At 45.9% G+C, this 14,584-nt stretch overlaps 1 protein-coding gene across 3 annotated transcripts; it reads left to right on the top strand.

The window, feature by feature from the left end:
• Positions 1-903: 903 nt before the first annotated feature.
• LOC132378782 (general transcription factor II-I repeat domain-containing protein 2-like) lies at positions 904-13,495 on the top strand. Of its 3 annotated transcripts, none has more exons than XR_009507177.1 (2): positions 904-1,091; positions 12,106-13,495. XR_009507177.1 is itself a non-coding variant. In XM_059945941.1 (2 exons), exon 1 carries the CDS (start codon positions 2,080-2,082, stop codon positions 2,758-2,760), a length of 681 nt encoding a protein of 226 aa, XP_059801924.1. In that variant the 5' UTR covers positions 1,878-2,079; the 3' UTR covers positions 2,761-2,764; positions 12,106-13,495. The 3 variants fall into 3 exon arrangements, 2 of the variants coding, with proteins under 2 accessions (XP_059801924.1, XP_059801925.1); XM_059945941.1 differs by lacking the exon at positions 904-1,091 and adding an exon at positions 1,878-2,764; XM_059945942.1 differs by lacking the exons at positions 904-1,091; positions 12,106-13,495 and adding exons at positions 1,878-2,764; positions 2,850-3,490.
• The last annotated feature ends 1,089 nt before the right edge of the window (positions 13,496-14,584 follow it).

Below are 14,584 nucleotides of genomic sequence, written 5' to 3' on the forward strand. Positions count from 1 at the left end.
CTTCCCACAGTGTGACCATCCCTCAGTACCACTCCTCCCACAGTGTGACCCTCCCTCAGTACCACTCCTCCCACAGTGTGACCCTCCCTCAGTACCACTCCCCCCACAGTGTGACCATCCCTCAGTACCACTCCCCCCACAGTGTGACCATCCCTCAGTACCACTCCTCCCACAGTGTGACTCTCCCTCAGTACTGCTCCTCCCACAGTGTAACCCTCCCTCAGTACCACTCCTCCCACAGTGTGACCCTCCCTCAGTACCACTCCCCCCACAGTGTGACCATCCCTCAGTACCACTCCTCCCACAGTGTGACCCTCCCTCAGTACTGCTCCTCCCACAGTGTAACCCTCCCTCAGTACTGCCCCTCCCAAAGTGTGACCCTCTGTCAGTGCCACCCCTCCCACAGAGTGACCCTCCCTTAGTACCACCCTTCCTACAGTGTGACCCTCCCTCAGTATTCCCTTCTCCTAGTATCCTCCTCAGTGTCCCCTTCCCACAGTGTGACCCTGGCTCTATAACCCCCTCCCTCAGTGTGATCTCCCCCAGTGCCCCCCTTTCAAGGTGTGACTCTCCCTCAGTACCAAGTCTCCCACAGTGTGATACTCCCTCAGTACTGGTACTGGTTTATTATTGTCACATGTACCAAGATAGAGTGAACGGTTAGTTTTACATCCTATTCACACAGATCAAATCATTACACAGTGCATTGAGGCGGAACAAGATTACACAGTAATAATGCAGAATAAAGTGTAACAGCTACAGAGAAAGCACAGTGCAATTAAACAGTAAAGCAAGATCATAGTCAGATAGCTTGTGAGGTCCAGAGTCCATTTTGTGGTGGGGAACTATTAATAGTTTTATTACAGTGTGAAGTTGTCCTTGAAACTGTTGGTACGTGCTGGGTTAGAGGAGAAGAGAAAATGTCTAGGATGGGTGGGGTCTTTAATTTTGCTGATTATGCTGGTTTCTGTGATGTGCTGAGCTGTGTCCAAAACTTTCTGCAGTTTCTTGCCGTTCCATGCAGAGCAGTGCCACACCAAGACGTTCAGCATCTAGACAGGATGCTTTCCATGGCGCATTGATAAAAATAGGTAGGAGTCAATATGGCGAAATTCTTTAGCCTCCCAAGGAAGTAGAGACGAGTTTTTACCCTGCCTGATGATTGGTGCAGGGGTGAAGGGCCATTTTCTTTGTTCTGTGACACTATTGTTGAAAATATCCTAGATGGTGCCCTGGTTACACAGAGTCACAACACAGTATGCTGGCCCTTCACAACCCCTCTCTGAAACTGATATCTCTATTAGACTGTAAGACCTAGGAGCAGAATTAGTCCATTTGACCTATCAAACCTGCTCTGCTATTTGATCACCACTGATTTATTTTCCCTCTCAATCCCATTCTCCTGTCTTCTCCACGTAGCCTTTAACACCCTGATTAATCAGTAATCTATCAACCTCCACTTTAATTGTACCCAGTGACTTGGCCTCCACAGCCGTCTGTAGCAATGAATTCACCACCATCTAGCTTAAGAAATTCTTCCTCATCTCTGTACTTAAAGGACATCCTTATATTCTGACGCTATGCCTTCTGGTCCAGACACCCCCTCTACAGGAAGCATCCCTTCCATGTCCACTCTATCTAGGCCGGGGGTCGGCAACCTGCGGCTCCCGAGCCATTTGTGGCTCTTTCACCTCTGTGCTGCGGCTCCCTGTGGCTTTGGGAAATAATTGGTCAGTATTTAATTAAAATGTATTTTATGTTAGTTTGTTAGCTTTTGAAATGTAATTATGGTGATCTTGTACAACCTAAGTGTCGCGACACATTTCCTGCCACATCCGAAACGGCTCACAATTAGCCAGCATACCGGCTAAGGGAGATAGCCTACGGGGGTTTGTGAGTACGTGTCTTTTGCAGCATCTGCGTCCATGGGGGCTGGGTTGAGGGAGGCTTAAAAGCAAGGCTGTTTAGTTCGAATAAAGCTATCTTTGACTGCAGTTTACTGACACCGCTACAACGTGTTTTTATCGCTGGCTGTCCAGACGGAAGGTGCTGAAACGCTTTGTCGCGTGTCTGGAAGAAATGAAAACTTTCCTGGGCAGCAAAGGGCTCACCTTTCCTGAGCTGGAACAGCCAGAGTGGCTGGAAAAGCTACACTTCATGGTAGACATGACAGCGCACCTGAACACGCTGAACACAGCTCTTCAGGGGAAAGGACGTACAGCCCTGCACATGTTGGAGGATGTTTTGGCATTCGAGCGCAAGTTGACAGTGCTTGCCAGAGATTTACAGAAAGGCACTTTGTCTCACTTCCCCAATTTGAGAGAGTTCAAACAAGGTCACGACATGATAATTTCGGAGTATTTACATTCTGCAATCATCGCAATGCAAACATCGTTTGGGAAACGCTTCTGTGAGTTCAGAGAGGAAAAAAACACATTATCCTTCCCGGTCACTCCCTTAAGCATCGATCCTTCCCTACTGAATACGACTGCATTGGCAGGTGTGAGTCAACCTGATCTTGAGATGGAACTGGCCGACATAGCCGACAAAGACATATGGGTGTCCAAGTTTAGACGCTTGACAGCAGACCTTGAAGATGTTGCCCGTCAGAAGGCCGTTCTTGCTCAGAAACACAAATGGAGTGATATTGAAAACCTCACAGATGACAGCTTGCGATCCTGTGTAAAGATGAAGGTGACATCATACAGCCCTGATGTGCAGACGCTGTGCGCTGAGGTCCAGGAGCAGAAATCCCATTAACCAAGTATGATAAATATTTTAATTGCCTATTATTTTACTTATATTCATATTTTTTCATTGTTCAGTGAAATAGTCCTTTCATTTTTCAGGATGACAGCTGGCTGACGTTATTTTTGGTTTGCTGCTGGCGGAAAATTTAAGTTCGGCGTTTTTCATAAATACAAGAAGGACTCAAATAGACATTGAATATTTTACTTAAAAGTAACTTTCAACCCAACGTCTTTTTTTCGGAGTTCAAAATGTTTTTGTTGCATGCAGAAATGTAATTTCGTTTTCTCTGCAGGAGTTCATCAATTTCATAAATGCAACACATTATAGTTTGTTTATACATAGCATAAAGGCAAAAAAAACGTTGTATGCAGTGTTATTTCATTTTAAATGTCAAACGGGTTTTGCGGCTCCCAGTGTTTTCTTTTCTGTGGGAAACGGGTCCAAGTGGCTCTTTCAGTGGTAAAGGTTGCTGACCCCTGATCTAGGCTTTCAATATTCAATAGGTTTCAATGAGATTCTCCCTCATTCTAATAAACTCCAGTGAGTACAAGCCCAGAGCCATCAAACGCTTCCCAATACATTAACCCTTTCCCTCCCGAGATAATTCTTATGAACCCGCTCTGGAACTTCCTCCTCTCAACTACCGTTGTCTCACAGGGTTCAGTACAGGGGTGTGTCTGATTCCCTGACCATACGGTTTCAGTTCCACAGACAGAGTGGGATGGGGACCAGTCATACCTTCCCACAGGGAACTGGCAGGAGTCTGGGACAGTCCTCCCCTTCAGGGAGGGGACTGGAAAGATCCCCCACATAGGAATGGGATTATGGCCATTCCTCCCCTTTGGAAGCTGGGAAGCCCCCACTCAGGAATGGGACAGGATTTGTGTGTTTGCCCCCATCCAGTGATGTGTCAAATAGTCTGTGAACCCCTCCGTGTGATGGGACGTCCCACAGCTGACATGGGATTTCACCTGCTGTCAGTCATCAGTACTTATAAAGTCACCAGGTGATGTGATTGAGTGAACAGTAAACTAATTACCAGCAGCCACGTTATGTTAGTTATAGCACTCAGGGAGTGTATTTAATCTGCTGTGGAAATGGGACAAAATCCAGAGTGTTTGCAGCCACCGGCACACATTACTGACACATTATCTCTGAGGTTGATTATAGGGAGCTCAGTATCTGTTCTGGCTCAGCATTGGGGGGCGGGGGGAATCCTCTTTGCACCTGTTTCTCACATGTGGTTAAATAGTTCACCCCATCGATCACCAGCTGGACCACTTCCACCCAGGAAAGTGACAAACTTTCAGTGTTAAAAATTTTGACACACCCCAGAGCACACCTGTAGCACCACCGAAGGAAAAGCCGCCCTCTTTCTCCCACGTTGCCTCCATCCCACAATGCACTCTGCCGTCTTCTAACGTCCTCCTCCTACTCCTCTCCCCTTCCTTCTCCATCTTCACCTCTCTCTCCCACATCGTCTCCATCCCACAACCCACTCCTTCCCTTCCAAGGTGCGCCTCCACACTGATTGATTCTGAACCCATCTCTCATTCGGCCTCCCGCCCCTCATTCTCAGGTTCATTAACACTTGTCCGCTGAAGCACCCAGTGAAGTGCAGCATGGAGCATTTCCACTCCATTCTGTTTCCGCCCTGGCAGATGCAGATTCCTTTTCCTTCATCTATCACGCGTACATTGAAACGTGTTAACAACCGACACACCACAGGGTGAGCCGGGGGCAGCCCACAAGTGTCACCACACGTTCCAGCACCAATACTGCATACCTCAGTGCTCAGCCAAACAACACAAGCCACAGCGACAAAACACCAGCAAAGAGAATCTCTTTCCTCCCATGCACACACAAAGCTGCAAAAACTGCTCTTCTTTCTTCTTTCAAGTCGACCAGTAGCAGATGATTCCAATTGAAATGTCACTGTCATCGAGTTCCAGTACAAACTGTGTCCAAGGCCTGATACCCACCACTGGTCAGGTTGTAATGCCAACACCGAGCCCTGCTGAACGAGAGTAGGTTGAGTGAGCCAGGCTCTTCTCTCTGAAGCAAAGGAGCATATGAGAGATAGATGTACCAGATAAGAGGCAGAGACAGTGTGAACAACCAAAAATTATTTCCCAAGGTGAAAATGGCTAATATGAGGGGACATAATTTTAAGGTGTTTGGAGGAAAGCATGTTGGGGGTGTGGTAATGTCAGGGGTAAGTTTCTCACACAGAGTGGTGGGTGTGTGGAATGCCCTAGAGGGCTGGTAGTAGAGGCTGATGCATTAGGGGTATTTAAGAAACTTGTAGACTGGCGCACGGATGATAGAAAAATGGAAGAGTTTACTTAACCTTAGTGTAGGTTAAAAGGTTAGCACAACATCAAGGGCCAAAGGGCCTGTACTGTGTTGTTCTTAGAATACAGACGATGCCTCTGTACAAAATCAGCTCTTTCATGGTTCATTGTAAGAGATCATAAGATTCTGTGCTGGTCTTTAGATCCTGCAGCCATTAATCTTTTTCTTTCTCCTCCCTTCACTGTCTCCTGCCACTTTCCTCCATCTACTTTTCCACTGTTGTGTATTTAATATTCTCTTTATCCTTGGCTGGTGCTACCCTCTCCCTAGTTTTCCACTTGCTCCTGCTGTATATATATATTTTTTATACATTTTCTACATAGCTACAGATAAAAAAACCCAGATCGAAATGAAGAACATTAATACAGTGCAAAAATAAACATACAATAATAATATAATACAAAAAAGATAATTGAGAAAGCACCCAAATTGAAGCTATGTAAAGTTAGTATCCTCCCCAAGCCCCGCAACAAAAACGAACTCCAGACCAACCACAACACATATAGAGAATATAAATCAGGACATTCAAACCCCCAAAACTGTAAATACACTTAGCAGCAGAAGATATTAATGTCTACTACCAAAAAAAATGGAGCTGAAAGCAAGGGACCGAAAAAAAAACCTTAGTTAAGAGGAAGGTTATGAAAGTACTCAATAAAAGGTCCCCAGACCTGATGGAACTTTGCATCCGAATTAAGAAATGAATAATGAATTTTTTCAAGGTCTAAGCAGGACATAATATCATTAAGCCATTGAGCATGCGTGGGCGGGGCAACATCTCTCCATCTAAGGAGGATTAAACGTCTGGCCAGGAGAGAAGCAAAAGATAATATTCGACACTTAGTCGAACTCAGACGTAAATCTGTCTCGCCCAAAAAAACAATCAAAGCAATTAAAGGGTTAAGTTCTAGGTGGTGATTCAGAATATAAGATAACGTTATGCAGATATCTTTCCAAAATTTCTCCAAGCTAGGACAAAACCAGTACATATGAATGAGAGAGGCATTTATCACAAAGAGGACTAATATTAGGGTAAAATCGAGATAGTTTAGATTTAGACATATGGGCTCTATGAACAATCTTAAACTGTAAAAGGCAATGGCGGGCACAAAGAGAGGTTGAATTAACCGATTTGAGAATCGAGTCCCAAGTCTCATCAGATATTTAAATCATGCTCCCAAGCCCTGCTGTATATATTCAATGCCTTGGGATTCACCTGAACCCCACTTGCCAAGACCTTTTCACGGCCCCCTGACTTTCCTAATTCCCTTCTTTAGTTATTTTCTGGCTTCTTTACAATCCTCATGTCTCTGTTTGATCCCAACTTCTGAAACTTAACCAGTTTTCCTTCTCCTTCTTGGCTAAATTCATCGCCTCTCTGGATGTCCAAGGTCTCTAATCTCTCCATCCTTGTCTTTCGAATGTTGAAAAGACTAGATAGGGTGGATATGGCGGGGGTATCCAGAACTGGAGGGCACAGCCTCAAAATTGAGGTGCGTCCCTTTAGAAAAGAGGCAAGGAAGATTTTTTTAAGCCAGAGAGTAGTGAATCTGTGGAATGCCCTGGCACAGACTGCTGTGGATGCCAAGACCATGGGTGCATTTAAAGCGAATATTGATAGTTTCCTGAGTGGTCAGGGCATCAAAAGTTGTGGCAAGAAGGCAGGTGCATGGGGTTGAGTGGGATCCAGGAACAGCCATAATGGAATGGTGGAGCAGACTCGATGGGCTGAATGGCCTAATTCTGCTCCTGTGTTTTATGGTCATATTTCAGAAATATTTGTGTAATCTTGCATATATATTGTTTGATTAAACATCCTTGCTCATTTAAGTAATTCATTACAGGTTATATGTATAAATACTTGAACTGCATATGTCATTGCACTACCATGACCAGTGAGGTCATGGTCTTTATATAGATTGCAGAGGAGGAGGTGTTTGCTGTCTTGAGGCAAATCAGGGTGGATAAATCCCCAGGGCCTGACAAGGTGTTCCCTTGGACCCTGTGGAAGGCAAGTGCAGAAATCGCAGAAGTCCTAGCTGAGAAATTTAAAACAGCCTTATTGGCAGGTGAGGAACCAGAGGATTGGAGGATAGCTAATGTTGTTTTGCTGTTTCAGAAGGTCTGTAAAAATAAACCAGGCAATTATAGGCTGTTGATCCTGACATCGGTAGTGGGAAAGTTACTGCAAGGTATTCTAAGCGACCGGATATATCAGTATTTGAACAGACAGGGACTGTTTACCTGTGATAGACAGGTTTGCCACTGTTACATGGGAGGGGGGATGGAGGAGACGAACCGGAAATGTAAGGATGGAGTTAAAGGGAAATAGAGTTAGAAAAGTTAAGAAAGACAACAGAATTAAAGGGGCAGAAAGCTCAGGAAGGGATCGGAGAGTATGGCCAAGTGCAATAGGGATCGATGTGTGAAGCGAGGGGAGTAATGGGTTAAAAGTATTATATATGAATGCACGAAGTATAAGAAATAAAGTGGATGAGCTTGAGGCTCAGTTGGAAATTGGCAAGTATGATGTTGTAGGAATAACAGCGACATGGCTGCAAGAGGACCAGGGCTGGGAAATGAATATTCAAAGGTATACGTCCTATTGAAAGGACAGACAGGTGGGCAGAGGTGGCTCTGCTGGTGAGGAATGAAATTCAGTCCCTTGCGAGGGGTGGCATAGAATCAGGAGACGTAGAGTCAGTACGGATAGAACTGAGAAATTGTAAGGGCAAGAAGACGCTAATGGGAGTGATCTACAGGCCCCCAAATAGTAGCCTGGATACAGGGTGTAAGATGAATCAAGAGTTAAAATTGGCATGTCGCAAAGGTAATGCTACGGTTGTTATGGGGGATTTCAACATGCAGGTAGGCTGGGAAAATCAGGTTAGTACTGGACCCCAAGAAAGGGAGTTTGTGGAGTGCCTCCGAGATGGATTCTTAGAGCAGCTTGTACTGGAGCCTACCAGGGAGAAGGCAATTCTGGATCTAGTGTTGTGTAATGAACCAGATTTGGTAAGGGAACTCAAGGTAAAGGAGCCACTAGGAGGTAGTGACCATAATATGATAAGTTTTAATCTACAATTTGAGAGGGAGAAGGGAAAATTGAAAGTGTCAGTATTAAAGTTGAACAAAGGGGACTATGGAGCCATGAGGGAGGAGCTGGCCAAAGTTGACTGGAAGGATACCCTCGCAGGGTTGACAGTGGAACAACAATGGAAGGTGTTTCTGGGAATAATTCAGAAGGTGCAGGATCAGTTTATTCCAAAGAGGAAGAAAGATTCTAAGGGAAGTAGGGGGCGACCGTGGCTGACAGTGAAAGTCAAGGACAGTTTAAAAATAAAAGAAGTATAACATAGCAAAGATGAGTGGGAAGTCAGAGGACTGGGCAGCTTTTAAAGAGCAACAGAAGATAACTAAAAAGGCAATACGGGGAGAAAAGATGAGGTACGAAGGTGAGCAAGCCAAGACTTTCAGAAAGCCTTTGATAAGGTCCCACATAGGAGATTAGTGGGCAAAATTAGAGCACATGGTATTGGGGGTAGGATACTGACATGGATAGAAAATTGGTTGACAGACAGGAAACAAAGAGTAGGGATTAACAGGTCCTTTTCAGAATGGGAGGCAGTGACTAGTGGGGTACCACAAGGCTCAGTGCTGGGACTGCAGCTATTTACAATATACATTAATGATTTAGATGAAGGGATTAAAAGTAACATTAGCAAATTTGCAGATGACACAAAGCTGGGTGGCAGTGTGAAATATGAGGAGGATGTTAGGAGAACGCAGCGTGACTTGGACAGGTTGTGTGAGTGGGCAGGTGCATGGCAGATGAAGTTTACTGTGGATAAATGTGAGGTTATCCACTTTGGTGGCAAAAACAGGAAGGCAGATTACTATCTGAATGGTGTCAAGTTAGGAAAAGGGGAAGTACAACAAGATCTAGGTGTTCTTGTATATCAATCACTGAAAGTAAGCAGGTAGTGAAGAAAGCTAATGGCATGTTGGTCTTCATAACAAGGGGAGTTGAGTATAGGAGCAAAGAGGTCCTTCTGCAGTTGTACAGGGCCCTGGTGAGACCACACCTGGAGCTCTGTGTTCAGTTTTGGTCTCCAAATTTGAGGAAGGACATTCTTGCTATTGAGGGAGTGCAGCGTGAGTTCTCGAGGTTGATTCTCGGGATGGCGGGACTGTCATATGTTGAAAGATTGGAGTAACTGGGCTTGTATACACTGGAATTCAGAATGATAAGAGGGGATCTGATTGAAACATATAAGATTATTAAGGGATTAGACATGCTAGAGGCAGGAAACATGTTCCCAATGTTGGGGGAGTCCAGAACCAGAGGCCACAGTGTGGTGAACTATGTGCCTGTCGGGACACGCCCCTGCTGACTGCTCCTGTGGCTCCTCCCACAGGCCCCTGTATAAAGGAGATCTGCGGCCTGACGCTCGGCCTCAGTCTCCAAGACATTGTATGATAGACACTCACTCCTGGTTCCTTCTTCCAGTCAATAAAAGCCGATATCTCGCCTTACGTCTCAGTGTGAGTTATTGATGGTGCATCACACAGTTTAAGAATAAGGGGTAGGCCATTTAGAACGGAGTTGAGGAAAAACTTTTTCACCCAGAGGGTTGTGGATGTGTGGAATGCTTTGCCTCAGAAGGCAGTGGAGGCCAAGTCTCTGGATGCATTCAAGAGAGAGTTAGATAGAGCTCTTAAAGATAGCGGAGTCAAAGGATATGGGGAGAGGGCAGGAACGGGGTACTGATTGTGGATGATCAGTCTTGATCACATTGAATGGCGGTGCTGGCTCGAAGGGCCGAATGGCCTGCTCCTGCACCTATTGTCTATCTAGGGATAGTCAACATGGCTTTGTGTGTTGTAGTCATGTCTAACCAATCTTAAGGAGTTTTTCAAGGAAGTTACCAGGAAAGTGGATGAAGGTAAGGGAGTTGATGTTGTCTACATGGAATCTAACAAGGCACTTGACAAGGTCCTGCGTAGGAGGCTGGTCAAGAAGGTTCAGTCATTTGGCATTCAAGATGAGGTACTAAACTGGAATAGACAATGGCTTTGTGGCAGAAGCCAGAAAGTGGTAGTAGATGGTTGCCTCTTTGACTGGAGGCCTGTGACTAGTGGAGTGCAGCAGGGATCAGTAGGGAGTCCATTGTGGTTTGTTATCTATATCAATGATCTAGGTGATAATGTGATTAACTGCATCAGCAAATAGGGGGAGTAGTGGACAGTGAGAGCTTGCGGTGGGATCAGGACCAGGTGGAAAAATGGGCTGAAAAATGGAAGATGGAATTTACTACAGACAAGTGCGAGGTGTGGGTCTTACATAGTGAGCAGTAGGGCACTGAGGAGTGTGGTAGAACAAAGGGATCTAGGAATACAGGTACATAATTCATTGCAAGTGGCAGGACGGGTGGGTAGGGTCGTAAAAAAAGCTTTTGGCACATTGGCCTTCATAAATCAATGTATTGAGTGCAGGAGATGGGATGTTATGTTGAGGTTGTACAAGACACTGGTGAGGCCTAATTTGGAGTATTGTGTGCAGTTTTGGTCACCTACCTACAGGAGAGATGTAAATAAGGTTGAAAGAGTACAGAGAAAATTTGCAAGGATGTTCCTAGGATTGGTGGAGCTGAGTTATGAGGAAAGATTGAATAGGTTGGAATGCAGAGGACTGAGGGGATATATGACAGAGGTGTACAAAATTATGAGAGGTATAGATGGGGTAAGTGCAAGTGGGCTTTTACCTCTGAAGTTCGGTGGGACTATGACGAGAGGTCATGGGTTAAGGGTGAAAGGCGTAGGGTTAGAGGGGAACATGAGGGGAACCTCTTCACTTAGAGGGTCGTGAGAGTGTGGAATGAACTACCAGCACAAGTAGTACATGTGAGCTTGATTCCAATTTTTAAGAGATGTTTGGGGATGTACATGGTCATGGTCTGGGTGCAGGACACTGCGACTAGGTAGCTTAAATGGTTCAGCATAAACTAGATGGGCCAAATGACCTGTTTCCATGTTGTACCTTTTCATGATTATGACTCTATGACCACGTGATAAGCGTGTACCTCGTTTAAAGTAAAGAACAAACTAAGACTCATATCTCTCAGCTCTCCTGTTTTCCTTTGAATTTGTTTAACATTTTGAAGTTATAAAACATAACATCCACCTCCTCCCTCCTCTATCTCCACCAATCCTTCCTTTTCCGTACTTCCCTTCTCCCTGTTTCCTCTTACTCCTCATCCCCACTGCCCACCCATTGTCACCCACTGCCCTCACCTCCCTCTGTTCCCTCATTCCATCCCTCACTTCCTGGAGTCTTGTCTCCATCACCTATCCCTCCTCCCGATCCCATTCTTCCCCAGTTTCTGTCCTTGCCCTGGGCTCTGGTGTGCACCTGGAGCTGGGGGTGTGGGAACAAGACCAGTGACTGATCTCAGATTTTCCTAGCCGGTCCAGGCTGGAGATATCGCATAGACCAGCCACACCTGCCATATTCTCTCCCACTGTGCCATGTTTTCCCTAGCCTCAGGTTCTCCAGGTTTCTCGGGAAGCAAAGGTTCTGAAACACGAAATGCATCTGGCTGATCAGTGGCCCCACAGCCCGGCGCGGCTGCCTCTTCCAGGGAGTCACGAGTTATAGGGGCCAGAAGCAGGCCCTTCTGCCCACCTTGCTGCTGCCAACAGGGGTGGCATGGTAGGCTAGCGGCTAGTGTAGCGCTGTACAGCGCCCGAGATAAGGGGTCAATTCCTGCTGCTGTCTGCGATTCTCTCTGTGACTGTGTGGGTTTCATCCACCCACATTCCAAAGATGTACAGGTTAGGGTTAGTGATCTCCGGGCTTGTTATGTTGGCTCCAGCAGAATGGCAACTCTTGCGGACTGCCCCAGCACGCCCTCTAACCGCGTTAACACAGACGATGCTTTTTGTTGTACGTTTCGTATACATGTGACAAATAAAGCTGATCTTTCATCTTTTTTTTAGCCCTTGGTCAGGAACTTCTTCAGAATGGGATTTAACAGTGTTACGAATGTGCCACAGCTCTGAGGGGCCGAAGGTTGCGGGGTAGCCCCCTCCTTTGTGAGAATCACAAGATTACTTTTAAGTCAGTTCAGGAGACCCAGGAAATGAGAGAAGGACATGCAGAATCCACAAAGAATTTGGAATGTGACCTGGCCTCCGAAAGACGGAACCATTGATACCGGCTATTGTCTCTTGGAGACGGGATTGTGTATTGCATCCTGTACAATGCATCGAAGCCCCCAGGCAATGAACCGAGGGGGAGGTTGGTGGAGGGATTGCATCATCCCCAACCTGATTGACATCTGAGACCCTGTGAGTCAGGATAAAAGAGGGTCTGTGGGAATAGCCCCTCAGACGCACCAGAAGAAACGCTAGCGATCCTATGCTAGCAAAAGCCGGTGGGAAGGCCACGTGCGTCCGTTTCCATTTGCCCCGGAATCGGTGTGCCTTGACCATGGAAGAACGGTTTTTAGCTAACAACGGGGAAATCAACTCCCAACGACTCTCGAAGGATTAACATCATAAAAGGAATGGGCAAGTTTTAACCTGTCTTTCTCTCAAACCAGAAAGCTGCAGCTTGAATGAACTAAAGTGACTTTTATATTTCCATCGGACAATACATTATCCCCTAGACAATGATAGAGCTATTTCTTATTGATTATTATTATACCCGTGCTTTTAGATTTAGTATTGAAGACGTATATCATCTGTATGTTTGCATTGATATTATTTTTGTGTATTTTTATCAATAAAAACTGTTAAAAATAGTACCATCAGACTTCAACGGACCTCTCTATCTCTGCTGGTAAGTGACCCAGTTACGGGGTACATAACAATTGGGGCTCATCCGGGATTTGACACCAAATTGGGGGGCCAGTGAATCGGGCTTGTAAGTCCAAACTTGGATCTGGTTACGCGGATAGCCAGACGGGAAACCAGCAAAGATGGACGTTGGTGAATTCATAGAAAACCCGACTCTGGAGGCGCTAGAGGCGGCCACCAAATCAGACTTGATAAATTTGGCGAAGGGGTTAAACCTCGCAGAGGTGAGGTCGTCCATGAAAAAGCGGGAGGTGCGAAGGGCAATAACTCAGTATTATATTGGGAAGAATGTGTTTGCAGCTGAGGTATTGGAAAATATCCCTGAAAAGGTACCAGCTAGTGGGACGGCTCAGTTAGAGTTGGAGAAATTAAGGTTGGAATATGCAATTAAATTAAAGCAGCTGGAAGCAGCTGAGAAGGAAAATGAACGAGCTGAGAGAGAAAGGGAGCATGCGCTCCAGCTAAAGGAGTTAGAGGTGAAACGGGAGAATGAAAGAGCCGAGAGAGAGAGAGAGAGAGAGAGAGAGAGAGAGAGAGAGAAGGAGAAAGAAAGGGCCGAGAGAGAAAGGGAGCATGTGCTTCAGCTAGAGGTGAAATGGGAGAATGAAAGAGCCGAGAGAGAGAGAGAGAGAGAGAGAGAGAGAGAGAGAGAAGGAGAAAGAAAGGGCCGAGAGAGAGGGGGAGCATGCGCTCCAGCTAAAGGAGTTAGAGGTGAAACGGGAGCAGGAAAGAGCTGAGAAACAAAGAGAGCATGAAATTCAGTTAAAACAGCTGGAAGCAGCTGAGAAAGAGCATAATGAAAGGAGTGAGCCGAGAAGGAGAGAGAGTATGGGGAGGCAGAGAAACAAAGGGAACATGACTTGGAGATAGAGAAGTTAAGGCAAGGGCGAAGAGATCAAGGGTCAGACCGAGAGGAGCGGTTTAATGTTAGTAGGGAGTTTAGGTTAGTACCTTAGTTCGAGGAGACGGATGTTGATAGTTATTTCTTGCTTTTTGAAAAGGTGGCAGTGAATCAGAAGTGGCCCAGAGATCAGTGGGTGGCGTTGTTACAAAGTGTGTTAAAAGGGAAGGCACAGCAGGCATATACGGCATTGGCCATGGAGGAGGAAGAGGAGGAGAGTTAGGACAATGTGAAGGAGGCCATTCTCCAGAGTTATGAGTTAGTACCTGAAGCGTATAGACAAAAGTTCAGAACTTTAAAGAAAGGGTGGAATCAGACATATACCAAGTTTGCCTATGAGAAGGGTATGCTCTTGGACCGTTGGTGCACAGCAGAGATAGTGGGAGAGGATTATTGGCGTCTCAGGGAGTTAATTCTGATTGAGGAATTTAAAGTTTGTGTTTTGGAGGATATCCGGATGTATTTGAATGAGAAGCCGAATAAGTCCATATCCGAATTTGCTAGGTTCGCAGATGAATATGCCCTAACCCACAAGACAAAGTTTTCCTGGAATAAAAGTTCCCAGAGAGACCGTGGGAACGATCGAGAAAGCCCGCCGGCTGAGGCAGAGGTCCCGCTGGGAGCTAGTGGTAAGATCGAGGGGGAAAGGCCAGACGGCCAGAGGCTTCCGGGCTTAACCTGTTTTAATTGTGGAAAGGTGGGTCATAGTGCATCTAG

The sequence above is a fragment of the Hypanus sabinus genome, chromosome 21 (assembly GCF_030144855.1).
Source record: "Hypanus sabinus isolate sHypSab1 chromosome 21, sHypSab1.hap1, whole genome shotgun sequence".
NCBI classification, from domain to species: domain Eukaryota; kingdom Metazoa; phylum Chordata; class Chondrichthyes; order Myliobatiformes; family Dasyatidae; genus Hypanus; species Hypanus sabinus.